Here is a 25,619-nt window from a genome sequence, read left to right on the forward strand (position 1 = left end):
GCATGGCTCTATCTAGTTACTGACAGCCTGCACGATTGCTCCTGCCGCTCCCTGGTTGAGCTCATTGAGCACACCCATGTCCTCTTTGTCGAGCGCGAACCCGAACACGTCCGCGTTCGTCTTGATGCGACCAGCATTATCGCTCTTGGGCAGCGGGATCCAATTCCTCTCCAGACAGTAGCGCACCAACACCTGGTTCGGCGTCACCCCGTGCTTCTCGGCCACCTTCGTCAGGTCCGGGTCCGTCGCCTTGGTGTTCCTGACGAGCGGGCAGTACGCCTCAATGGCGATGCCCTGCTTTTCGCAGTACTCGACGATCTCGGTTTGTTGCGACCAAGGGTGCAGCTTTGGTATAAATTGGTCAGCATCAATGAGCCAAAAGCGAATGGAAACGCGTGCTTGCTCACCTCGATCTGATTGACGTGTGGCGGCCAGACCTTGGCGGACTTCTTCAAGTCCTCGATGTGCTGAATGCCGAAATTGCTGACGCCGATGCTCTTGGCCTTGCCCTCTTGGTGCAGCCGCTCGAGCGTCTGCCAGAGCATCATGCGATTCTGGGCGCCGCCGCAGTTGGGGCTGTGGATCAAGAACAAGTCCACGTAGCCGCCACTGTCGCCGTCCAGTTTGCGCACGCTCTCCAGGCACTTCTGGTAGTTCGCCTCGGCCGACGCCTCGGGGCTGAGGATCTTGGTCGTGAGGAAGACGTCCCTCCGGTCCAGGCCCGACCGCCGCACCGCCTCGCCCACCTCGGCCTCGTTGGCGTAGTACTGCGCCGTGTCGACGTGCCGGTAGCCCGCACCGAGGGCCGTGAGGCACGACTGGATGCACAGCTCGGGCGGCGACTTGTAGACCCCGAAGCCCAGCTGCGGGACCGCGTGCGAGCTCGCCAGCCGCAGCGTGTCGGTGATGGTTCTCTTGGCCATGATTGTTGCTGCTGGGTTTGACTTGGGCGTTCAATAGTCCATTCGGGTATGGTCAAAGTGCACGGGAAACGGTTTCAAGTCACCCAATGGCTTCGTTTGGCGGTAGTCTCGCCGGGAACTGATGTCTCACTTTGAGAGTGACACTGCATGCAAGTCCATTACGTCATGAGCATGTCTAGCACTCATATTAGGCCGAGGCAACCCTCGCTATTTCTAATTTGCTCTTGCATATTGCCCTGCTACCAATATGACGGCTTGATGTGGCACTTCCGAGGCGTATGGCACTTGCAGTAGGCCCGGCCGGTCAAGGTCATCATGGTCTTGGCTTGTGGGGGGTCGATATTCTCAACACCAACATTGCCCTTCGTGATCGTAATGCATCTTTGCGCGACAGGGAAAGCATCGAAATGGGCCCCGATCATCAATTAATAGACCTGACGCTTATAGTTTGAGATTGAATCGTCGCTGAGTCTGTCAGTGAACATTGCAAGCAGATATGGACTCGGAGGAATTGAACTACTTCACCTGCACTCTTGGGCAAGCGGCCCTGTGGAAGAAGAGACCATCAGCAACGAAGCCTACTGAGTTTCCAACGGTGCTGGAATTGATAGACGATCAAGGCGCGGATATACCAGATGAACCGGCCCTTGGGTTCGCCGACTTCAGTGCCGATCATGGAGTAACAGCTCGAAGCGAGGAGACTCAAGCAGGTCCCCAACATGTAACATTTGGAGAACTGAGACAGCGATCGCAAAGCTCTGCCGCAGTGCTCAGCGAGCGTTTGGGGTGTTCGCCAACTCACGAGGCGAAGGGCACAGTTGGCTTGATGTGCGCAAGCAGTCTGGAGTTTGTCTTGACTTGGCTGGGCCTTATGCGACTGGGCTACATCGTATTTCTCTTGGCGTAAGTCGAAATGTCCCCGGGAATCTTATTGGCACCCTATCTAACCGATGGATTTTCAGTCCTCAATTGGAAGAAAAGGCAATCGAACATCTGTGCGCGACTTCAGGAACTGATACCATATTCGTCGATCGGGCGTGCCGCGACAAGGTGAAAGGCCTGAGGGAAACACTGGAGATCCTGGATATTCCATCTTATAACAATGCATCAGTCAATGTCTCTTCTGATGGCGCATCCCAGAAGTCAGTGATGGCGACGTATCCAAAGACGGCGGACGTCGCGTACCTCCGACACACTTCAGGAACTTCTTCCGGCCTACCCAAGCCCATCCACCAAACCAATTGGGGAGCCGTGGGCATCTTGCCCCGGCTGCGCCCGACGGGACAGAGACCGGCCACCTTCTCCACCACGCCCCTGTACCACGGGGGTCTGGCCGACTGCTTCCGCGCCTGGGCCGCCGGCGCCATGATCTGGTTCTTCCCCGAGGGCATCGCGCCCATCACAGGCGCAAACGTGGTGCGGGCGGTCGAGTTCGCGCGGTCTCAGCAAGGAGCCGCCGCCAACGTGGGCTACTTCACCTCGGTGCCGTACGTGCTGCAGATGCTGTCCGAGGCCGACGAGGGGATCCGGCTCCTGCGGTCCATGGATTTGGTGGGCGTGGGCGGCGCCGCCCTGCCCGTCGCCGTCGGCGACAAGCTCGTCGGTCAAGACGTCCGCCTCGTCTCGCGCATGGGCAGCGCCGAATGCGGGTTCCTGCTGTCCTCGGAGCGCAACTACGCCGCGGACAAAGAGTGGCAGTTTCTCCGGCCGGCAGCAAGCGTCGTGGCCGACGACATCTTGGCTTTCGAGGCCCGGGGCGACGACGGGCTCTCGGAGCTGGTCGCGCGGCCGGGCTGGCCGCTGCGGGCCAAGACCAACCGCCCCGACGGGTCGTACGCGACGGCGGACCTGTTCGAGGCGCACCCGTCCATCCCCGACGCCTGGCGCTACCACAGCCGGGCCGACGCCCAGATCACGCTGGGCAACGGCAAGAAGTTCGACCCGGCGCCGCTCGAGGGTGCGATCCTCGCAGCGACGCGGCAGCACTTGCGCGACGTCTTGGTCTTTGGCGGGGGCAGGAACTACCCCGGCGCGCTGCTGTTTCCGAGCGACGGCGGCGCGACATCGGAGTTAGAAGTGGTTGACGCGGCGTGGCCGGCGGTGCAGAAGCTGAACAAGGAGTCGCAGAGCCACGCGCGTCTTTCCAAGAACATGCTGGTTGCGGTGTTGGCGGGGACAGAGGGGGAGACAAGGTCGCTTCCAAAAAGCAGCAAGGGGACCATCATGCGCCGCCAGGCAGAAGAGCAGTACGGTCAATTGATTGAAAACGCCTACGGGGGAGGAGAATCTGGCAAACTGACGCGTGATGTAGCGGATGATGGTGTGCCTTCTGCCATTGTCGAGAAGTTCGCCCAAGTACTGGGTCGTGAAGATCTTGATCCGTCACAAGATCTTTACGGGCAAGGCGTGGATTCCATTGCCTGCATCCAGATCCGCAAGGCCATAGAACGCGACTTATTGCCTGCAGAATTAGGTCCCCTACCTATTAACATCATATATGACTGTGGAACCATGGATGAGCTCGTGGACCATATACTTATGATCCGACAGCGGCAGTCATCGCCGGAGAACGCGCCTGGTCTAAAAGAGACGATGAAAGATCAGCAAGAACAGCGAAACGCTGACTTGGCGTTGATGAGAGACTTGGTGCAGCAGTACAGCGACTTTGGAGATCTGACCTTCAGCCGACGAGCGGCGAGAGGTGACGGCATCACCGTCATCCTGACGGGCGCGACGGGCGCTCTTGGCACCCACATCGTGCACACGCTCTTGCAGGATCGAAGCATCAGCAAGATCTACTGCCTTCTCCGAGCGGAGACTTTCTGCGGCGCCCATCAGCGCGTCTCCCAGGCGCTGGTGAAGAGGGGGCTTCCCCGACTCGAAGCCTGGGACGAGGACCGCTGGTCCGAAGCCCGCACCGTCTGCCTGCCCGCCGAGCTGGGCCGGTCCGACCTGGGGCTCGCCCCGCGGATCCTCCAGGGCCTCCGGAGCCGCGCCGCCGTCATCGTCCACGCCGCCTGGGCGGTGAACTTCCGTCTGCGCGTCAGCTCGTTCGGGCCGCACTTCGCGGCCACGAGGAACCTCATCCGGCTCGCCGCCGGGTCGGGGTCGCGCCTGTGCTTCGTCAGCTCCACGGCCGCCGTCAACAACGCGTCGGCATCGTCGCCGCCAAGTCCGGGCAGTACCATCGCGGAGAAGATGTCGACAAACCCGGCTGACGCGGCGCCTCTGGGCTACGCGAAGTCCAAATGGGTGGCTGAGAACATATGCGCCGCGGCACACGAGAAGTATGTTTCCGAAGCAGGCGAAAGGCAAGGCCACGATCATGGCCTATCGGTTTCCCAGCCGCCTCCGGTCTCCGTCATCCGCGTCGGCCAGCTCTTCGCGAACCACTTGGGCATCTGGAACGCGAGCGAGGCGTACCCCCTTATGCTGTCAACCCACAGCTTCACGGGCTGTCTGCCGGATCTCGGCGATGAACCTCTGAACTGGCTCCCCGTCGAGCTGGCCGCCCAGGCAGTTGTGGAGATCGCTCTAAATCATCAAGACAGTCACATAGCACCAAATCAGTTGAGTAGCAACAAAGCACGGCATGGCAACAATGAAATCCCAGTGTATCACGTGCTCAATCCTCATCGCCAGCCTACATGGCGCAAGATGCTGGAGATTATAACATCACGTGGAAGCACTTGGAAGCAGAGACAGAACCAAGTAGTTCCTTCGTTCGAGATAGTTCCTCCCCCGGTTTGGGTCCAGAGGCTAGAGGCCAGTTTGAATGGCAACACAGCGGGGCATTCGTCCGAAGGCCTTCTGGATCTCTGGAAGGGCAAGTACGCGGAAGCGACGCCGAAGAGGGCTGGGCCGGTCTTCGAACTCGGTCGCACAGAAGCGGCGTCGAGGACGGTTCGGGGCATTCAACCACTTGATGACGCAAGGATCCTCCAGATGTGGAAGTGGTTGCAGGAATGCAGTGGCTTGTGTTGCTAGACGGAGGGATCCTTCTGTCGCAAAAGGCAGCAAGAAGTTCTGGCCGTGGACACCCGGGTACCCAACCAAGTGCTGTTGAATTGCGACTTCCTCAGAACCCGTGTTGATTAGAAATGTGTTGGGCAAAATCGAAACACCAAGAATTGGGGCACGTTGGGGTGGACGCAAATGTATTCATTTGCGAAGGCAGGTGCCTTCTACAGACACTTTGTAGGGAAGTTTCGTGCAGGATTGGGGAGAGTCAACTCGTTTCTGCACACGCATCTCTTCAGCCAGACAGACCATCCATCTTTCACATCCATTCTATACATCCATTCTGCATCTTCTCGTGTGCCATTCTTTTGCATTGTCTTGTGCGAAACAACGCATTTATCAATACATACATTCGTTCCATTGGTTCCATACACTACTATCACCATCAAACACACTATCATCCATCAACTACACTATCACACACCACCCACGATGAGACTTCTGTTGACCCTGATGGCCGCCGTGGCCGTGACGGCTGCTTCCCCATCCCAGCGTCGGCCGAGTTCACCAGCGAAGGGGCTGAGGATGGCTGGATCGTCGTTCTGAAGGAAGACGCCCCCGATCATGCGTTCCGCCATATGCATACCATGGCCGCCGCCGTGGGGTCCGCACCGTGTCATACCTTTGACTTTGGCCCCGGCTCGTTGCGAGGGTACGCGATGTACGGACCTGGATCCGAGATCGCTGTACAGCATATGGCCAATTCACCCTACGTAAGCAAAGCATGATTCTGCCAGGGAATCACTGTCCTCCCATCCTCGAACACATGATTAACCTTCCCTATCTCCAGGTCGACTTCATTCAACCAGACACGAAGATCTCTTTAGCCAATGCTCCAATCGATGCCGCTCTGCATGTCAACGAGAACAACAGCTACAGCTCGAACCCTACCGAGTCTTGGGGTCTCCACCGAGTGTCACACGGATTCCTCCAAGCCGGCGAACCTCTCGAGTACCGGCGCAATTCCACGGGCCGCAATGCCTGGGTATATGTCTTGGACTCGGGCATCGAGCTTAGCCATCCACAATTTGGGGGCGTGCCAAATGGGGACGCACATTCCTCAGAGACGTGTGAGAGCTAACCCGTCGCATGAATGTTTCGTTCCCAACTCCCGCCTGTTTACTGACACGCACACACTAAAGGGACGAGGATTGGATACCGACCGGCGGTGACGACTTCGGCCACGGTACACGTAAGTCTTTCCCTATGTATTGCCCCGGTGGGGGATGGCATCGCGCTGACATTGCTCCAGACGTTGCGGGTATCATAGGCGGCTCTTCCCTGGGCGTGGCTCAGGAGACAAACCTGGTGGCTGTCAAGGTGTTTAACTCGATGGGAGGCGCCCAGTACGATGTTTTCGTGAGCAATGTAATGCGTGCTCTGCAATGGGTTATCGACGACGCAAGAAAATATGACCGTAGGTGTCACAAAGGAACCTCCCATTCCCATCCCCTCCCCGGGTGAAAATTGATGGGCTAATGAGTGTTTTAAACGATGCAGGGCTCGAGAAGTCGGTGATCAACATGTCATTTGGCGGCTTGGTTCAACTTGATGTCCTTCGCCCACGGCAACGCGATGTGCTCCAAATGGCCAGTCAAAAGGCTTCTGCGGAGGGAATCTTTGTCGTGGCTTCAGCTGGCAATTTACATGTACCGACGGTCGTCATGTCGCCGGCAGGTGAGCCTGAAGTATGCGCCGTTGGGGCCATAGACCGAAACGACACGCGTGCCTGGTTTAGCAATTACAGCCCAGGAGTGGTAAGCCTCAGACACAAGATCACCCGCCTCAATCATGGCTCCTTTCCCCCCTTTCCTGAGCTCAGACGATCATTCTAACAAGACTATCTTTAGGATCTTCTCGCGCCCGGCGTGGAAGTCCTTTCTGCGTGGCGAGGGAACAAAACCCGTCTGCTGGATGGAACGTCAATGGCAGCGCCGTTTGTGGCGGGTCTCGGCGCGTACTTCATGGAACTAGACGGGCCCGGCAAGTCTTACCCCGGGTACAAGATGTGCGAGCGGCTCAAGGCGATTGGGTCGTACCAAAAGGGGGCCGAAGGGCTGGAGGCGCCGGCGAACTGTACAGACGTGTACAACAACTACACCAGGGTGGCCAGCAACGGATGGGGATGGTAGATCAGATGCGATGACTGTCAGCGAGCCTCGAATGTTCTGCCGAGGTAGCCGGCGCGGCTTACCGTGGTTGACCCGGGCTGTGAATGGTGGGAAAACTGACGGTATGGAGATGGATGGATCCTAGATTCGAGACAAGCTTTTTCCGCGCGTTTAGTATGATTAGAGATAGATATCTGTTAGAAACCGCTGGTGGCTGGCCCACAGCTAATACTATTAATATGGTCCTACTTTTGCCCGTGTCCACGCAGCTGAAGTGCTGGATGGGTGCCTGTAGCTGGTGCCTACGCAACCCGGATCAGACGCCGCCCCCTGCATAACGGTGAATCAAGTGCTCGCCCTGTTCGGCAAAGGCGTTGGTTCCGGAGCCTCGGCGCTTGAGCGTGGAACATGGTAGAATCAGGACGACAATAGCAGAGGGCAGACGACCTATCTTGAGGCTTGTGTCGGGTCACTGGAAGTTGGCCGTGTTGCATGCAGTGGCAGGTGGCAGCGTCTTTGCAGACCGAGCGACACCCGGGCAAAGCAGAATCAATTGGAGAACAGATGGTGCCCCGATTGAAGTGATGATCTGGCCGAGTCCCGCTCCTGGAGATCTGAGGTGTTTTCGTGTCTGGTTAGATTTTCCCGTCTTCTGGTCGGTCAAGATCCCAAATGGTATGGCCACAATATATTTGGAACGCTGGCTCGAGCGCTGCCCCCTGGAGACCCCTGAAGACCCCCTCTGAATTCCAGCACTTCGGGTTCACCCTAGGCCAGTCTAGGCCAATTCGGCCCAAGTTCCCGCCTCAACCCCCTGGAGCCCCTGCCGAATCCTGGCTTGAATCACGAGCCGCCCGCTAAGTGCGTGACAACTCCACCGAAACCGAACATGGAAACTCCCTTCGCTTGCCTTTACCCAGCATCCTTCGACAATTTCCTATGACGATGTCTTCCTTTCATTTCATGCCGCCAGTCAGTCTGTCGCCTGTTGATTCAGGCAGCCGTTGCGATTGGCCGGCCAAGGCCCTAGTCGCCTCTGTCTTTGCATCCTCCAACTCTTGGGATCCCAGTGGGGGTGCATCATGTATTATCGTGATTCCTCTCGTCGGTGCTGTGCAGGTTGGACCCGAACCCAAACGATTCATTCCCGACAATACCGGCAAGTCGCCTCGGACATTGACGTCGTCCATACTGGGGCCTCGGTGTGCCAAACCAGCCCTTTCCGTGGTTCGAACAAGCAATTGCTCGAGCTTTTTGTTCTTTTTTCGGGCGGTTTTCGTCTGAACTCTCGTGATTATCGGCCCAGCGCAGCGTCAACGGCCCCCGTCCTGGCCCCTCCTCGACCAAGGAACCAGCGAGAGTGTCCACCGCGATGAAACCGAACGCCCTGTCAGTTTTCCCGAACACCATCAGCTTTTCAGCCTGCCTGCCCCCCTGCTCATTTCATTTCCTTTGCCCACAACCTACGCCGCAACCAAAGCACATGGTCTTGTCACATTGATTGACGCCCCCCAAACCCATGCCGTTGTTGACGTCTCCAGGCCCATCGCCGTTGGACGGCGAATCCACAATGCTGGCGTCTCGGCGTTTGCCAGTGAATCGCCAAGGATCAGAAGAGCCTCCCACCCCCTTGCAAGACGTGGTGGTGTACGGGTCAGTGGTGTAAGTGGTGCGCGTGTGTGTGTCCCTGGACCCAAGTGATGGGACGAGTTCCCAAGACGCCCAACCGTCGTACATAAAGGTAGGCGTTCCCTCACGATGCATTAGCTTTCCTCTTCTTCTCTCCTCATCAGACGCATCATTGGTCATTGCATTCATTCGCTTTTTCACTCTTTCGAGCTTCATTCTTTCGCTCTCTCTCTGTATCGACTGCAGTCAACTACACATTCTTTTACCCGCAAGCCGGCTACTTCAACGCACATACTCCTACCTTGTCTACCAAGCCCCCTCGCCCCCTTTGCAACCTATCCAACTTTTCGACTACTCGTCTCGTACAAGAAAACCACCACATTCATCAAGATGCCTTCCATGAACCCCCTCACTCTCGTCCTCGCCGCCGGTGCCGGCCTCGTCGCCGCTCACGGCCACGTCTCCGAGATCAAGATCAACGGCAAGACCTACCAGGGCTACCCGGCCAGCTCGGCGCCCTACGAGAACCCCAAGGTCGAGCGCATCGCCTGGGCTGACACGGCCACCGACAACGGCTTCGTCGGCCCCGAGGCCTTCGGCACCGCCGACATCGCCTGCCACCGCGGCGGCGCCCCCGGCGCCCTGACGGCCAAGGTGGCCGCCGGCGACAAGGTCGAGCTGTTCTGGGACACGTGGCCCGAGTCGCACAAGGGCCCCGTCATCGACTACATGGCGGCCTGCGACGGCGACTGCGCCAAGGCGTCGGCCGGATCCCTCAACTTCTTCAAGATCGCCGAGGCCGGTCTCGTCGACGGCTCGTCCAACCCGGCCAAGTTCGCGTCCGACAGCCTCATCGCCGCCAACAACAGCTGGACCACGACCATCCCGGCCACGCTCAAGCCGGGCAACTACGTGCTGCGCCACGAGATCATCGCCCTGCACGCCGCCGGCCAGAGAACGGCGCGCAGAACTACCCGCAGTGCATCAACCTCGAGGTCTCGGGCTCGGGCTCCGAGCTGCCCGCCGGCACCCCGGCCACCAAGCTGTACACGGCCGCCGACGCCGGCATCAAGTTCGACATCTACAAGACGCTGACCTCGTACCCCATCCCCGGCCCCAAGCTGGCCTTCGGCGCCAGCGCCGGTGCCGGTGGCTCGGCTTCTGCCCCCGCCTCCAGCGCCGCCCCGGCCGCCCCCTCCAGCGCTGCTCCTTCCAAGCCCGCCGCCACCTCCTCGGCTGCCACGGCTCCCACCTCGGTCGCCGCCAAGCCTTCGCACTCGGCCAAGCCCTGCAAGAAGCGCCGCCACGCCCGCCAGGTCAGCAGCCTGTAAAGCCCCTGCTTGTCCTCGACAGCAAAAGGCTACATCTTGTATCAATATGTAACAAGACTTTCGGAGCAGCGATGCTCGAAAACACACCGATATGCTTTAGCTTCATATCGTCTTTTCTTCGATTCGTGTACACCTATTTTGTTAAAAAAAAGTTTGGATGAGAACAGAACGGCTGTTCTTGATCGGCCTGTCAATGTATTGGGACGATTGGTAGATAATTTTGAATGCACATAACCATTGATGTTCAAACCACGTTTTCTTGTTGCATGACGGGTGATTGTGAATGTCCGCCTCTGCTTGTGTTTAACAACTGGATCCATTAAGACAAAGCAATAATGTGATAAATTCAATATGCTGACCATGTTGGGGGATCAATCCGTCTCTGCCAGGGTCTGGAACTGCAGTACTCTGCCAAGAGTTAGTGCCCACCAAACAATGGGAAGAAAGGAAAGACCTACTCCGATATTTGATCATGGCGCGATGAGGCGGAATAATTCAAGATGTCTGGATTTCATGCAGGCTTGGCTTTAAAGATCGTCAATGATCAGCAATACCCTTCCCAGGGCAAGCGGGTGACCGAATAGCGTAGGTCTCCAGCGAGGGGTATGCGGGGGGGACAGAGTGCCATTCAAGGCGATGATGAGCCCCAGGGTTATTGCGCGTTAGCCCGGCGAAATACTACATCCCGGCCGCAGACAGCCGCCGGCCAAGCCTTTAGGCCTTGCGCTCGTGCTCGTGATGCCTGGCTGCTGAGCTTGGCATGATTTATTGCACTCGCCTGCTCACTGTGCATGTGTGGCTGCGACATTTGGTCGCATTTCTAATACATGGGTACACATCCATTCGGGGCCCTGCGAAGGAATCCCATCCAGCTTGCTATTTGTTTGGGCACACCATCCATTCGAGAAGGGAGAAACAGACCCCAATTCAAGACGGACTGCGTATATTCTGATCCAATCCAAATTATAGCACTGGCCGCATCATTCTTCGGATGCAGCCCTATGGAACATGCCGAGCCGTCGTGTTCCGCCAGAGCGGCGGAAGCGCACTGAGATTAGCTGCGACAAGTAAGGAGTTTAAAACATTCCGCTGCCTACCTTTCATTCCTAGGCCTTTCCTCTTTCTCTCCCATCCTTTCCCAATGTATACATATCTTCAGCCTTTCTTCACTGGGAGCCCATGAAGCTTCCTAGCCATTCCACGCGCCCTTTCCATTTCTAACGTGACGCCGACCACAGATGCAAGTCCCGGAAGCAAAAGTGCCACCGGCTGCTGTCGGAGCTCCACGATGGCTACGACAGCCGCGCGCCCTGCCGCTACTGCCAGACCCACGGCTTCGAGTGCGTGACGACCCAGCTGCGCAAGAAGCGCGTCCTGGCCTCGGTGGAGGAGAGCCTCGAGGCCCGCGTCGCCCTGCTCGAGAGCCTGGTCAAGGGCCTCGTGCCCGGCGCCGACACGTCCAGCGTCGAGGGCCTGCGCGCCCTGGGCGCGTCGCTGGGCATCCCCTTCCGGAAGCGCCGGAGCAGCAGCAGCCGTCCCGTCGCCACGGCAGCGGCACGTCGGCGGGGATCGCGTCGGAGCGCGCGGGCACGGAAGAGAGCAGCGGCAAGGCGGTAGAGAGTAGGCCTGCGGCGCAGACGGCCCGGCAGCAGCACGACGAGGCCAATCGAAAAGGGGACGAGCAATTGCCCGTCCTGCGCGACCAGCTTGGCCAGATGCAGTACATCGGCCCCGCCAGCAGCTACATCTTCCAGATCCGCATGCGCGCCATCCTCGCCGGCCGCAACTCGCACTACCAGAGCCAGGGCCAGTTCTTCCTGTTCGGCAGCAACCCGACCGACAAGGCCTGGGTGGGAAAGGTGGCGGGCCTGGGGCGGGAGATGAAGGCCGCTGCTGGTCGGGATTATCCTCTTCATCCGATGGACAGGTCCTTGGACTTCGACGGCAGTGAGGTGGAGGACAACAGCGACGACGACGAGGAGGACGAGAGGTTCGCCGAGTCGGAGGATTGGCTGTTATCCGGGGCCCTTCCGGACCGACTCGTGGACGCCTTTTTCGAGCGCGTGCATCCCGACTTCCCCGTGCTATGCGAGGAGGGTTTTCGCCAGAAGTACGAGCGCTTTCGGCAGCAAAGGCTTTCCCCGCCGGCGAGCAGCAGCAACACGGATGTGGATGCGTCCTGGGTCTGCAGTTTCCTGTGCATCCTCATCCTCGCGCGGCGGACGGTGCCTCCCGGCGACGTTCTGGCCACGGCCCGCGGCCAGGAGGCCGAAGACCGCTGGTGGCGCAAGGTGCAGGCCGTGCTGCCCAGCGTCCTCTTCACGTCGTGCATCGCGGCCGTGCAGGCCCTGCTCCTCGCCTCGCTGCACCTGAACAACACCAACAGCAAGGACTCGTGCTGGACCCTGACGGGCGCCGCCGCGCGCATCGCCATCGCCATCGGCTTGCACCGCGACGCGAAGTGCCATCATCATCATAGTCCCCACGAACAACAGCAGCAGCGGCAGCATGGAGACCCCAAGATGGCGGCGGCAACACCGGCCCAGGACCCCATGCTGCTCCTGCGCAAACGCATCTGGTGGACGCTGTACCAGTTCGAGCTGATGCAGGCCGCGTCGCTCGACCGGCCGAGCGCCATCGACGACGCCGCGTGCAACACGCGCGCGGCTCTGCCCCTCCCAGCGGCGGCGGAGGCCGACGCGACCGCCGAGCACTCGACGCGCCTGCTGAAGATGTTCTCGCAGGCCTGTCGCGTCGTCCGCGCCATGAACCACAGCAGCGCCAACGGGGAGACCGTCCCGGATGCCCACACGGGCCCGCTGTCGCCGGCGGCCTCGCTCATCCGCGACATGCGGCGATGGCGGGACGGCCTGCCCCGCGCGCTGTCCCCCCAAGCCGCCATCGCGACTCACAACGACAGCAATAGCCACAGCAGCAGCCCCGGACAGGAACAAGGCCGCGGCTCGGCGGCGCGGCGGTCGAGGAGGGCGCTGCTGCTGCTGCACGTGCAGTACCACCACATCCTCTGCGTCGTCACGCGCAACCCCATGCTCACCACGGTCAGCCAGCTGTTTGACAACAGCAGCAGCAGTAGCAGCGGCGGCGGCAACAATACCGACGACGACGACGAGAAGTCCGCTGATCGTCGCGATGGCCAGACCCGCCCCAGCCTGGGCGTGCCCGAAGGCGACGGCGGCTGCAACGCCTACCTCAGCGACGTGTGCATCGACGCCGCGCAGGCGTCGGCGCGCCTGCTGTTCCGGCTCGACGCCGCGGGGCTCTTCGACCCCGTCCTCTGGTGGGACTTCTACTTCGTGTACCAGGCGGCGCAGGTGCTGGTGCTGGGCGTGCTGTACGACGCCAAGCGCAACGGCGGCGGGAGCAGTAGCCGTCTGGAGACGTCGCGGGCGCTGCTGCAGGGCTGCGCCGAGCTGGCCGGCCGCGTCGCGCGCAACCCGCTCGTGCCCGGCACCATCCTGCGCTTCGCCGTCGTGGTGCGCGAGCTGGTCGGGCTGGTCGAGGGGTTCGTGCAAGAGGGCGGGCCGCCGGCCATGGGGGCCTTGGCCGGTCCTGGGGGTCTACCCGCCGCCGCCGCCGCCACCACCCATGCGAATCCTTCTTCTTCGAGTTTTCCGATGCCTGACAACGTTGGTAGCCACCATCATCAACAACAACCACTACAAGAACAACAGCAGCAGCCCCTGTTTCACGGCAACAACATGATCGGTGACGCCAATGCTGCTGACGGCAACGCGGCACCTTCGCAAATGGACATCGTCGACGACGACGCCACTGCGACATTCGAAAACCACATTGGGCTGATGCACGGCGGCGACGGCGGCGACGATGACTTGGCCATGGCGGAGACGCCGTCGGACATCCAGTTCCCGGCGGATATGGCGGCGCACTTCGGGTTTCCGGACGGGTCGTGGACGTATCGGGAGGGACAGTGGAATGACTTCAGCAGCATGATCATGAGCGGCGGTTACGGCACTTGAACGGGAGTATCGGTATGATCCTTGTTCGTGGGTTTGGCGACGCCCTAGACTGATTCTGGGCGGTTCACAACTGGGACTCGAACAAATACATGGGTTTGTGTTTGTCAATTTATTACAGCCTTCTTCAAGGGGCAATATAAGTAGGTTGTGTTTGAAAGCATCATGAGTACCTCGTAGCCATATTACCCGCATTATAGTACCACGCGCCTACTATCCAAGACCTGTACCATCGCATCCCCTCCTTATCCCGTATCCAACTGCATCTACTTCGGTTCAGCACCCAAAGCCGCACCCCCTCCATGCCGACCATGCTGTCCGTCCATGTATCGAGCATATCTATCTATTCGTAGTAGTCGCCGTCGAGCACCCCGTCGTACCCATAATCCCCATCGTACCCATAATCCTCATCGTACCCACAATCCCCATCGTATACATACCCATAATCCCAATCCCCATCCCCATCGCCGTCCTCGCTGTCCTCGGGCGGATACCACTCGCAAGCCCCCTCGCCGCGCCCGGCGCTCCACATGGGCGTGGTGCGCCGTGCGAACAGGAACGCCAGGCCGCTGACGACGAGCACGAAAGCCGCGTAGAAGAGGATCACGCCCAGGGTGTGGGCAACCGGCAGCGGCATCGTACCGGGCCGTTTGGCGTACGGGGTGGGTGGATATCTCTGCGGGTATATCCGGTCTGGGGGCCTGTTTGCGTATAGGGCCGCCTCTTTTTGGGGCTTGAGGTTCTTCGGATTTCTCGGGTTTCTTTTGGCGGGATATTGACCGACTTAACCAGGCTTTGTGGCAGACAGCCTGTTATTTATAGACGGATCAACACAAGGTACTGTGACGAATTGGCGGTTTGGACCACCCTGAGCAAGTCGCGCCTTGGCAAGTGTTTGGAAAGGGAAAGAGTGAGATGGATGGTCAAATATTCAGGTAATTGAAGAGTTGCTAAACACATTACAGTTGGGTAGGCACTTGAGGATTATGAATGTCACATAAGTAAAGGCATCATCTCCGAAATGTAATCATTTTGAAAGGGTTCCATTGTAATCGCTGATTCATCCAGTGATAATGGTATATATCCGGGGCTGCTCAGATTTGACTTTGAACCGCCCAAGAACTCCAGTAAACCTTATCATGCTTGCGTGCCAGGCTCCTGGGCAGCCTCGCTCTCCACCCCTTCATCTCCGCTGTCTGGCTCTCTTCCCCATCCACTCTATTCAGCACCGCCACACCCTCGACATGGCCCGTCTGCGGGAAGAAATCGAACCCGACCAGGCTCTCGATATCGTACCGCACCTTCTTGCCCTTGCCCACCGCCGCCGCCGAACCCTCCACGACGGCCGTCTCCTCGCCCGTCTCGCCGCGCACCAGCTGCCCGACGTCGCGGGCCTGGGTGTGCACGTTGCAGCTGACGTAGACGACGCGCTTGGGGCCGAACTGGAGCAGCTGGCGGATGAAGTTGGCGTCGCAGCCCTTGCGCGGGGGTCGAGCATGACGACGGTCTCGTCGGGCGGGTAGTCCCGCAGGCTCTGGAACAGCTCGTTGGCGTCGGCGGCGATGAACTTGGCCTGCGACGGGGGCAGGGCGTTGGCCGCGGCGTTCTTGCGCGCGTACTCGATCGACTGCTCGGCGATGTCGATGCCGACGCTCTGCTGGAACTGCGACGACAGCGTGATGGTGAAGAGGCCCGAGCCCGAGTAGGCGTCGACCAGGAACTTGATGGGGGGACTACTGGAGTCGGACTTGGGGAGGATGTGCTGGCGGATGTAGTCGGTAAAGGGGGCAGGATGGAGTTGTTGTTCTGGAAGAAGGAGCCGGCGGGGTTGTGGAAGACGAAGTCGTCGATGTACTCGGTGGACATGCCCTTGTTGTCCGTCACGCACGTCTTGTAGTCGGTATGAGTGTCTGACTCGACCACCACGGCATCCGACGGTATAGGGGGCTCGGGCGCGGGCGCGTCCTTGGCCACGCGCTTTGTGCTTTCGCGGAGGAGAATGGTGGAGCCGCGAGTGTACTTGTTGAACTCGGTCTCCATGCGCTCGCGCTCCTTCTTCATGCCCACCCGCACGGCATCAGTACCAATGGGGCAGTCCTCGATGTCGATGGTCTTCCGCGACCCCTTGGGCATGTATCCAATGGGCGGGCGGCTCGTGAACGGGTTTCTGCCCCTGGACCAGCCGGAAGGGCCGTCAAAGTGAGGAGTCAGCTTCGTCCGGTAGCCGTACTGGAGGGGACTGCCGATGGTGTCCTGGATGGTGGGGATGAGCTCGGGCGGCAGCTCGGAGAAGTTGCGGTAGGCCTTCTCGACGATGCGGCGCTTGAGGCGCAGCTGCTCGGCGTAGTCGAGCATCTGGAACTGGCAGCCGGAGCAGGTGGCGAAGTACTTGCAGTTGATGCGCGAGTCGTCGCGCAGGGGCGAGGGCTTGACGATGGAGATGAAGTCGGCAATGGTGTAGCCCTCCTGCATGTGGCGGTAGGCCTTAACCTTGACGATGTCGCCGGGGACGGAGAAGGGCACGACGTAGACCTGCTTGGAGCCCTTCAGCTGGGCCAGGCCGTCGCCGGTGGACGAGAGCTCGACGACTTCCACATCGACTTGACTCCCTTGCTCTGGCAGGGTCTCTTCGGCAGCATCAGCGGAAATCTCATCTGCGTCGCTTGACTTTTGCGATTCCAACAGGGCCTTAATGTCCAAGGCCAGGATTTCCTCGTGAGACCCCGACTTCATGTCGCGCTCCCGCTTGCGCATCTTCTTTTTGTTCTGTTTCGGGCCGCCGCCATTCTGCTTAAAAGGTCTCTTGCCCTGTGGACGGGGTCCAGTAGCAGCGGCGGCAGCATCTTTTTGGTTTGCCTGTGGCGGGGGCGCAGAGGCGGCGACAGGCGCAGCAGGAGCCGCGGACGGGGAAGACATCTTCTTCCAATAACTTCTGGCTGCGACTGAGAATGGGCGAGACGAAGGAGAAATGAAAAGAGATGGGCTCCCCAAAAATAGACGCGACAGGCCTTGATGGGAGACTCGCATTGGCTTTTTGTTGTTGCACCAAGTTAAGTCGAGTCAAGTCAAGTCCAATCACCAATTCAACAATGGGATTTCAGATCGGGTCAATCAATCAGTCTCATTGAAGACGAAGTGAGGAAGCGCAGCGACGATAAAATAAAATGCTTCCAATACGAGTCCTCTGATTGGGCGGGTGCCTGCATAAGCGGAGTGCCGCTATTTTGGTGGCCAAGCTTTCTGGACTGGGGCTTATCTTATCTTTTGATGTCTTTGTACCCAAGTACCCTTTCGCCCTTCAACATCCACGGGCATTGCCTCACGCTATTTGCCATTTGTCATCCGCTACCCATCTCATCCGAGTTGAGATTATGGTGGCATCTGATCGGTCTTGAATGTAGGAGATAGCCTGTACGTTTTGTGCGGTTTGTGTATTCCCGATCTGCTGCTGCATGTCGCATGTACCTTTCTCTTATCACTCTCTTTAGTTAGAAGCCAGTAACCCACCGGAACCTTGGTGAAAGCACCAGTATCAGGGTTTCAAAATGGGTAAGTAAATATCTCGCAAAATCCTTTAATTACGCAGTCTCTAATGTACCGATACAGTGTTCCTCTCCAACCCCCTGCCCGGGAGTCTTATTGCGCTCCTCTTGTCTTCCCGAGTCGCCTCTCTCGCCGCGCCATGGACGCCAGACTACCAGACAGACGCGGAACAGGCTGTGCTTTCCCAGTCCGCCTCTTCCTCTCCCCCTTCCTCTTCGTCGTTCGAAGAGAGCAGCACCAAGGGCGCCGTGGCCAGTGAGTCCAAGACGTGCAGCCAAATCGGCCTCGACCTGCTCGGCCGCGGCGGCAACGCCGTCGACGCCTGGGTCGGCACCCAGCTGTGCGTCGGCGTCATCGGCATGCACCACTCGGGCATCGGCGGCGGCGGCTTCGCCCTGGTCCGCGACGCCCGCGGCAACTACACCGTCGTCGACTACCGCGAGGCGGCCCCGCCGCCGCCCACGAGGGCATGTTCCGGCACGACCCCCGCGCCAGCGTCTTCGGGGGCTCGCCGCCGGCGTCCCCGGCGAGCTGCGCGGGCTCGAGGCCGTGCACCGGCGCTTCGGCGCCCTGCCGTGGCCGGCCGTCGTGCGCCCGGCCGCCCGCGTCGCCCGCGACGGCTTCGACGTCACCCGCGACATGGTCATGTACATGGCGTACGGCGTCCAGTTCGCGGGCTGGAACTTCCTGGTCGAGGACCCGAGCTGGGCGCGCGACTTCGCGCCCGAGGGCTCGCTCGTGCGGCTGGGCGACGTCATGACGCGGAAGCGCTACGCCGCCACGCTCGACGCCGTCGCCGACCACGGCGCCGACGTCTTCTACCAGGACAGCGCCGTGGCCAACGCGACCATCGACGCCCTCCGCGCCCTGAACGGCACCATGACGCTCGATGATATGCGCGACTACCGTGCCATCCTGCGCGAGCCCATCAACATCACCTACGGCGACTACCGGCTGTTCTCGACGGGCGCGCCCTCGAGCGGCGCCGTGTGTCTGGGCATACTGAAAACCATGGAGGGGTTCGCCGAGGACGGGGATGCGGACTTGACGCTGCACCGCTTCGACGAGGCCATGCGCTTCGGCTACGCCGCGCACCAGCAGCTGGGCGACCCGGACTTCCTGGGCGACGACATGGGCCGCGTCGAGGCGCGCCTCCTGTCCGCCGCCGGGGCCGCCGCGACGCGGTCGCGGATCCGCGACGACGCGACGCAGCCGATCGAGGCCTACTTCCCCGTCGACGACGACACCGACCGCCCCCGCCGGCCCGTGTACGCGGGGTCGTCGCACGGCACGTCGCACGTCGTGGCGGCGGACGCGGCGGGCATGGCCGTGTCGTCGACGACGACGGTCAACCTGCTGTTCGGCAACCTGGTCATGGTGCCCGCGACGGGCGTCATCCTCAACAACGAGATGAACGACTTCAGCATCCCGGGCGTGTCCAACGAGTTCGGCTACGCGCCGTCGCCCGCCAACTTCGTGCGCCCCGGCAAGCGGCCGCTGAGCTCCATCAACCCCGTCATCGTCGAGTCGGCCTCTGCGGACAGACGACTGTTCGCCGTCCTCGGCGCCGCGGGCGGCAGCCGCATCATCAGCTCGACGGCGCAGGTCGCGTGGCGCCTGCTCGAGGGGGCGGCCGCCAACAAGAAGAAAACGACGACCATGCACGACGCCATCCGCGAGCCCCGCTTCCACGACCAGCTCATGCCCAACACGGCGACGTTCGAGTACGCCTTCGACAACGCCACGGTGGCGAGCATGGCGGCCCGCGGGCACAACGTCACGTGGGTCCGCGAGGGCTACAGCTCCGTTCAGGGCATCCGCGTCCTGTCCGAGGATGAAGACGGAAACATCGACGGCTTCGAGGCCGTGGGGGAGACTAGACAGAAGAACAGCGGGGGGCTCAGCTCATGAGGGTAGAGGGTGTAGGGGTTTCACATTGCGGATTGAAACTGCAATACATAATATAAAGATTAGATCAGTCAGTGCTTTTTTCGTCTTCTGCTAGACTCATTTATAGAAAACAAATTGTTCAGATTCAATTCCGACTCAGTGCATACCGACTAAGACTGTGAAACTGCGCGTCGTGATTTCTTCCTTAGAACCCTTAGGTTTTGAGTCCTTAGGCATTTCGACAAGCTCAGTTAAGATGGACACTCAATTTGTCATCACAAACATAGAGATTTACTTGGCATCCTGCATGGCCGTCATGTAAGAGTATGATAATCATACGCTGTTAATTCATCTACCCCAGTATCAACGTCTGTGTTTGCGAACAACCGGCCGACGCCAAATCAATCAACCTCCTCGACGACCCTCGACGACCCGCCATCGTCCACCAAAATCTTCAGCGCCTGCACCGTGACCTCGACGACCTCGGCCCTGCGGCTCTTCTTGGCGCAGTCCTTCAAGATGTCCAGCCCGTTGGCCAGCTGGACCTTGGCGATGGCCGCCTTGCCCGTCTCGCCCTCGCAGGACAGAATATTATGAATAACAAAGACGCCCCGGTGCCGCAGGTCCTCCGTCTCGTCCGCGCAGAGCCCCAGCACCATGTCCACGCCGCGCTCCCGGTTCAGGATCCCCCTGATGACGGGCTCGTACGCCGTGAGCGAGGCCAAGGCGCCGCCGGCCGCACTGCGCGTGCCTTCGTCTTCGGCGTCGGCGAGCGCGAGCAGGATGTGCAGTCGGTTCCTGGCCTTGGGGTTGTCGGCGCCGTACAGCTCGACACCCTCGTAGCATTGGACCAGGTTACAGATCAGCTCCACGGCGGCTTTGGTGACCTTGCTGTTCGAGCTCAGAACCTGCTCCTCGATGGGCTCCCAGGCTGTGCGGATAATAGTCACGCGCGTATCATCGTCGGTCGACGCCAGGTTCGTCAGGGCCATCAGGCTCTCAAAGGTGGGAAGAAGGTCGCGTCGTTCCGCAGCCGGGTCGGGTTTGATGATGGAGGCCAAGGGACGGATGGCCGAGCTTTGGGGTCTAGAGCGGCTGCCACCAAAAACCAGTGCTGGGTTGGTGCTGATCAAAATCCTGGCCAAGGCCTGCGCCGCTATGCGCTTGGCTGTATGTTCGGTCGTGTGCAAGGCAGACCATGCTGCAATCAAGAGAATGACAGCGCCCTGCTGGGCCAGCTGGCCTCGGATCGCGGTAGAAACAGAAAGAGCGTAGATGATGTTAATGATGATGGCCAAAGAGGCAAGCGATCCGTTCCTACTGTGCGTAACGAGAATCGGCACAAGACCGGCCTCGAAGACTGCTTTGCAGCGGGCTGCGGTATGCTCGTCGTCGTTCAGGGTGTTGGGCGTGCTCAGTTTCCCCCCAGCATTGGCATACGCCTTCAGCTGGTTCATTTTCTTCTCCTCGTCTGATAGCGCAGGCTGATACCTGGTGAGATTCTGGAAGATGCTGAGCGCTCCGTAGGTCGTGGTAGATTTCGGGGGCGCCTCGGCCAGAATGGTCACCAGGCCTTTCAGTAGCTTCTTGTCCTTTATAACCTCCTCTTTCACCGTGGGCTGGATGGTGGCATATGCCAGTCCTTCCACGGCGTGGTTTTTCCCGTGGTCTGCATTGGTTAGTATCATAGTCGTGAACTTGGAGGCGAGATCCTCGATGCTGGTGGTTGCCAGCGAGACTCTCGAGCCCTCCGTCTCCTCCCCCGCAGGCTTTGCTGCCGATGGTACCGCCTGAAGCCTCAGGTCAGCCAGCCCATCCTACGTTCACTCCGTTTCATTTCCAGTATAGGTGTTCGAACGCCGGGGGCGAAGCGAGCGGGAGCTTCAGAGTGCCTACCCTCAGTTTGGCCAAGATGACGGCCGCAAGGTTCTGAACCGCCTCCGAATGGCGCCGCATCGCGATGGATCCGTGGGTGCCTTCGACTTCGGTGTCGACCGAGTGGACGGCCGACATTTCGCTCGGGTCCTGGTCGACCACTTCCTCCAGCCATTCCGTGCAGTACTTGATAATCGCCTCGCGGCAGTTCGCGTTCATCGACGCCGCATTGAGCATTTCGAGACACGCCGTCTCGACCTTTCTGCTCTTCCACTTGCGTCGCATCAAAGGTCCCAAGCTGCCCAGGAAGCCCTCGCTCAGGAACATCTCGGCAGTGATATCGGGTGCGATGGGGAAGACGGCAGCGGCCACGCAAAAGGCGACGATGTAGTCGTCGTACGTAGCGCGCTTCATGCGACCAAAGAAGAAGTGAGACAGGGCCTTGGAGCCTTCATCGCCCGCCGCTTTGAGGTATGCAGATGTGGTCAAGACGGCATGGCCACGGACTTGCTCGGCCTGTCTCATGTCCAGGTAGCTGAAGACGCTGTCGAGGCAGTCGTCATCGAATACTTTGCATATGGACTCGTGGGACTTGTCCTTTTGGCAACTGATGTAGTCGTTGTTGATGAGCTTGGTGAGAAGGTCGAGAGCTTCACAGGTGTCGACGTCTTCTTGGCCGCCTTGCATGAGGCGAGCGAGAAGGAGCTGGGCCTGGTCTATGTTGCTCAGCTTGGCCATCTCCTCCTTGTTGGAGGTGATGGCGATTTGTGCCTCCTCCATGATGGATGGGCAAAGCAGTGTCTCTCAAAGGCGGGCTGAGCCAAGTAATGCACGAATGGCTGGGTAGAGTTGACGACCGTGGACGTGATGATGTAGATAAGGTATAACAAAAAAGAGAAGAAGTAACCGTGGTGGTGGCAGAAGTGGCTTGGAATAGACTGTGTTCGTCAGTTGAAGGCGTATCAGCCGAGCTTATGAACCTTTTACGTTTCTATAAGACAACTTGGCGAGTCGGAATAAGAGTAAGTAAGAGAGGCAAAAGGAGAAAGAAACAGACGGCCGAACCGGGTCTAATAAGAAGAGGTGCCAAGGCTATCCGGGACACCTGGGCTTTTGCCGCTTGGCTGCCTGCTGGATGTGCGACAAAGGGAAGGCAGGGCGGAAAGTCAGATGGGGATTGGCTTCACCTGCTGCAGGGCCAGCCAGCCGTGTGTGAGTGGTTTTCTTATTTAATGTTTCTAGCCTTGACCTGGCCGATGGAGTTAGGAGGAGTTAGTATGGAAGAGGCAATAATAGTGTGCAGGGTACAGCGAGGGCGCGCGGGATGACTTGTTCACGTGGCCCTGATGCTGGCGCCATTGACGAATCCGGGGCGGCACAGGGCCATGCAATGCTCACCACGCGTCGTGCAGCCTATTTCTCGGATGGGACGGGGACGTGGGATGCGAGAGGACGTACGGCTGTTTGGTGTTTGGCGTTTGGTGTTTGGCGAGGTGGTTACGATGCCGTAATGCGTAATGGGATGGTGTAGCATCCAGAGAACAAGGAAAAGTGTAAAAAGGGTACAACTTGCTCGTCACGGTGGGTGCCACAAGAGCGAGATAGAAAGAGAAAGCGTTGAAGTCAGCCTTACGATGGTTTTTGACTAATCGTCTACCGTAGTCGCCGTGGTATGTTGGAGTGCATGGCCTTTTTTGGTCGCGGGGAAGCTCGTTGTTCTAGCCCCGCCTCTTTTTTTGACCTAAAACTTGGATGGAGGGGCATCGTGGGATCCAACGTCGACTCAACACCAGGGCCATGCATAGCCAGATAGATTGACCATTGTCAAAATACCTTTTTCTCAGATTAATCAAATTAGTGACATGTGCCAAGAAGCACCATGGCCATCTGAGTTGTGACAAGTCCTGCTGTCTTGAACCTACACGCCCGCATCTGAATCAAATATAGGAATGTTGAGGATTGCCAAGCCGACATCCAACACTGTTTTGCCTATTGCGACACGGAGGGTTGGCCTTGCATTTATTTGGTGACGGCCTCATTTGGGGATTGGACCCTTGGCACGTCCGACGTACATTCATCCTGGGGGCACTAAAACTGCAGTGAAATGCTGACAGGACGGACGAGGCAGAGCCACTAAAACAAACTGAGGTCCACTAAATTCTCGAAGCTTCAGACGTCTAGCCTCCCTTGTTTCCGCTAAGACCATCGGGTGCCGGGCATCTTTGTTTCCATGTGCATGGCCTGGTGATAGGTCAGCTTTCGGTGGACGACTTGAACTTTTCCAACGTCGCTCAGCGGTGGAAGCGTACAGCGACAAGGAGACGTTTCGCATTTGGATACAGACACGGCCAGCAAACAAACACGCCTAGGCGATTCGACGCGCCCAACGAACCGCAGGCTATGTGCTGCTGCTCGGCCTGGATGCACGAACCCTGGTCTTCTTGATGCGTCACCGAGCATCTGGATTTCTACCACGACCTCGACCCTTCGTCTCTGAACCTCACAAACCTCCCTCCTCCCCACGATGAACCGCATCGACGCCTCGGACCACTACGAGGTAACGGCCACGGGCCAGACGCCCTCGCTGCTCGTCGTCGTCCTCGACACCAACCCGCGCGCCTGGCAGGCCCTCGGCCCGACCCTGTCCATCTCGGCCGCCCTCGCCAACATCCTCGTTTTCGTCAACGCCCACCTGGCCTTCGGCAACGACAACCAGGTCGCCGTCCTCGCCGCCCACAGCCACCGCGCCGTCTGGCTCTACCCCAAGTCCCCCAACAACAGCAGTCCCAAGAGCTCCTCCAAGAAGAAGAGGTTTGGCGGTCTAGGAGGAGATGGAGATGTCGAAATGACGGGCGTGAATGGGAGCAGCCGCAACACGAAGGCCGCACCGCTCGGCACTTCGGCCAACAAGTACCCCCAGTTCGCCGCCATCGAGTCCTCGATCCTGTCGTCATTACAGGCCCTGATCGCCGAGACCGACTCGAGCGACATTCCCTACACGACGCTCGTGGCGGGCGCCCTGACGACGGCCCTGTCCTACATCAACAAGACGGCCCTGTCCTTCGCGCCCGCGAAGCCCTCGTCGACCGACCCCAACGCCAGCGGGACCGGCAACAACAACGGCAGCGGCGGCGCCGCGGCCGTGGCCGGCGCCCAGCAGGCCCCGGGCCTGCACGCGCGGATCCTGGTGGTGTCGGTGTCGGACTCGGCGCCGTCGCAGTACATCGCGACGATGAACGCCGTGTTCGCGGCGGCGCACGCGCGGATCCCGGTGGACACGCTGTCGCTGTCGCCGCACGCGGCGCCGACGTTCCTGCAGCAGGCGGCGTTCCTGACGGGCGGCAGCTACGCGGCGGCGAGCCTGAACCCGCGCGGGCTGCTGGCGTACCTGATGCTGGGGTTCCTGCCCGACGCCGAGGCGCGGCAGCACCTGCTGCAGGCGACGCAGGACCGCGTCGACTTCCGCGCCGCCTGCTTCTGCCACCGCGCCGTCGTCGACACGGGCTTCGTGTGCAGCGTCTGCCTCTCCATCTTCTGCGAGCCGCCGCCCGCCGACGCCGGCTGCCTCACCTGCGGCACCCGCCTCGCCCTCGGCCACTACGGCAGCAAGCCCGCCGTCGTGCCGCGCCGCCGGAAGAAGAAGAAGAAGGTCAACGGCGTCGGCGGCCGCGAGGAGACGGGCAGTGCCACGGGGACCCCGGCGCCTTGAGAGAGAGAGAGAGAGACGGAGAGAAATGCGTACGGCATTCGTCGTTTGCGGTTTGTAGGATTCTTTTACAGAGACTGAGCGGGCAGGTATATGCTTAGATTTGGGGAACTGTCCATCGTCAGGTTTCGGCGTTCAGGAAAACGAGAGAGAGAAGCATTTCCAGGGTTTTCACATGGCATTTTCATGGGTTGCTATTCAGTTACCACTATACTTACTGAAGAAGAAGAAGCGGTTTCGCGCTTATCGAATTAAAAGTATACACGCCTTTGGTCTTTCGTACCTCGGTTGATTCACTTACCCATGACTGTTGGAAAATAGAATACTCTGCTTGATCATCTTCATCGTCTACCAACGTACGTGGGCCAGGTGAACAACAAGGTATTCTAACGTGGTAGCATCTCCTTGGTCCAAAGTGGCCCAAAGGCGGTAGGCTCGTGTATACAGATTGCCTTTTTTGAACAGCCTGTGCAGCCTGGAGACAATTTCTTGCTCCTCCCTTCGAACAGTACACCATGGGCACTGGTAGGATTCCGAACTAGCGGCCACTGATAAATTCCATAGCCAGCCGATCCCAATGTCCACCCACCATCCCA

At 59.4% G+C, this 25,619-nt stretch overlaps 10 protein-coding genes across 10 annotated transcripts; 6 read left to right on the plus strand and 4 right to left on the minus strand.

The window, feature by feature from the left end:
* Nucleotides 1-12: 12 nt before the first annotated feature.
* On the minus strand, nt 13-923 carry PG998_010279 (NADP-dependent oxidoreductase domain-containing protein; the record flags this gene model as incomplete). Its single annotated transcript, XM_066877095.1, has 2 exons — nt 13-345; nt 408-923. The coding sequence occupies 2 exons, from the start codon at nt 921-923 to the stop codon at nt 13-15; spliced, it is 849 nt and encodes a 282-aa protein (XP_066729251.1).
* A 496-nt stretch (nt 924-1,419) lies between these two features.
* On the plus strand, nt 1,420-4,910 carry PG998_010280 (male sterility protein-domain-containing protein; the record flags this gene model as incomplete). Its single annotated transcript, XM_066877096.1, has 2 exons — nt 1,420-1,826; nt 1,886-4,910. The coding sequence occupies 2 exons, from the start codon at nt 1,420-1,422 to the stop codon at nt 4,908-4,910; spliced, it is 3,432 nt and encodes a 1,143-aa protein (XP_066729252.1).
* A 620-nt stretch (nt 4,911-5,530) lies between these two features.
* On the plus strand, nt 5,531-7,075 carry PG998_010281 (endopeptidase K; the record flags this gene model as incomplete). The annotated part of the gene is made up of 6 exons (XM_066877097.1): nt 5,531-5,656; nt 5,734-6,011; nt 6,086-6,135; nt 6,196-6,360; nt 6,444-6,700; nt 6,794-7,075. The coding sequence occupies 6 exons, from the start codon at nt 5,531-5,533 to the stop codon at nt 7,073-7,075; spliced, it is 1,158 nt and encodes a 385-aa protein (XP_066729253.1).
* A 1,998-nt stretch (nt 7,076-9,073) lies between these two features.
* Nucleotides 9,074-10,014, plus strand: PG998_010282 (endoglucanase; the record flags this gene model as incomplete). The annotated part of the gene is made up of 2 exons (XM_066877098.1): nt 9,074-9,595; nt 9,640-10,014. The coding sequence occupies 2 exons, from the start codon at nt 9,074-9,076 to the stop codon at nt 10,012-10,014; spliced, it is 897 nt and encodes a 298-aa protein (XP_066729254.1).
* A 1,008-nt stretch (nt 10,015-11,022) lies between these two features.
* Nucleotides 11,023-14,012, plus strand: PG998_010283 (uncharacterized protein; the record flags this gene model as incomplete). Its single annotated transcript, XM_066877099.1, has 3 exons — nt 11,023-11,081; nt 11,253-11,572; nt 11,611-14,012. 3 exons carry the CDS (start codon nt 11,023-11,025, stop codon nt 14,010-14,012), a joined length of 2,781 nt encoding a protein of 926 aa, XP_066729255.1.
* A 340-nt stretch (nt 14,013-14,352) lies between these two features.
* Nucleotides 14,353-14,646, minus strand: PG998_010284 (uncharacterized protein; the record flags this gene model as incomplete). The annotated part of the gene is made up of 1 exon (XM_066877100.1): nt 14,353-14,646. The coding sequence occupies one exon, from the start codon at nt 14,644-14,646 to the stop codon at nt 14,353-14,355; it is 294 nt and encodes a 97-aa protein (XP_066729256.1).
* A 457-nt stretch (nt 14,647-15,103) lies between these two features.
* PG998_010285 (uncharacterized protein) lies at nt 15,104-16,925 on the minus strand (the record flags this gene model as incomplete). Its single annotated transcript, XM_066877101.1, is given in 3 exon segments — nt 15,104-15,487; nt 15,511-15,729; nt 15,747-16,925. The coding sequence occupies 3 exon segments, from the start codon at nt 16,923-16,925 to the stop codon at nt 15,104-15,106; spliced, it is 1,782 nt and encodes a 593-aa protein (XP_066729257.1).
* Nucleotides 16,926-17,554: 629 nt separating this feature from the next.
* PG998_010286 (Glutathione hydrolase proenzyme) lies at nt 17,555-19,463 on the plus strand (the record flags this gene model as incomplete). The annotated part of the gene is made up of 3 exons (XM_066877102.1): nt 17,555-17,558; nt 17,616-18,019; nt 18,048-19,463. The coding sequence occupies 3 exons, from the start codon at nt 17,555-17,557 to the stop codon at nt 19,461-19,463; spliced, it is 1,824 nt and encodes a 607-aa protein (XP_066729258.1).
* Nucleotides 19,464-19,843: 380 nt separating this feature from the next.
* On the minus strand, nt 19,844-22,097 carry PG998_010287 (myosin-binding striated muscle assembly central-domain-containing protein; the record flags this gene model as incomplete). The annotated part of the gene is made up of 2 exons (XM_066877103.1): nt 19,844-21,232; nt 21,339-22,097. The coding sequence occupies 2 exons, from the start codon at nt 22,095-22,097 to the stop codon at nt 19,844-19,846; spliced, it is 2,148 nt and encodes a 715-aa protein (XP_066729259.1).
* Nucleotides 22,098-23,841: 1,744 nt separating this feature from the next.
* Nucleotides 23,842-25,026, plus strand: PG998_010288 (transcription factor TFIIH subunit Tfb4; the record flags this gene model as incomplete). Its single annotated transcript, XM_066877104.1, has 1 exon — nt 23,842-25,026. One exon carries the CDS (start codon nt 23,842-23,844, stop codon nt 25,024-25,026), a length of 1,185 nt encoding a protein of 394 aa, XP_066729260.1.
* Between the last annotated feature and the right edge of the window lie 593 nt (nt 25,027-25,619).

The sequence above is a fragment of the Apiospora kogelbergensis genome (genome assembly GCF_038363985.1).
Source record: "Apiospora kogelbergensis strain CBS 113332 chromosome Unknown utg000006l_segment0_segment0, whole genome shotgun sequence".
NCBI lineage: Eukaryota > Fungi > Ascomycota > Sordariomycetes > Amphisphaeriales > Apiosporaceae > Apiospora > Apiospora kogelbergensis.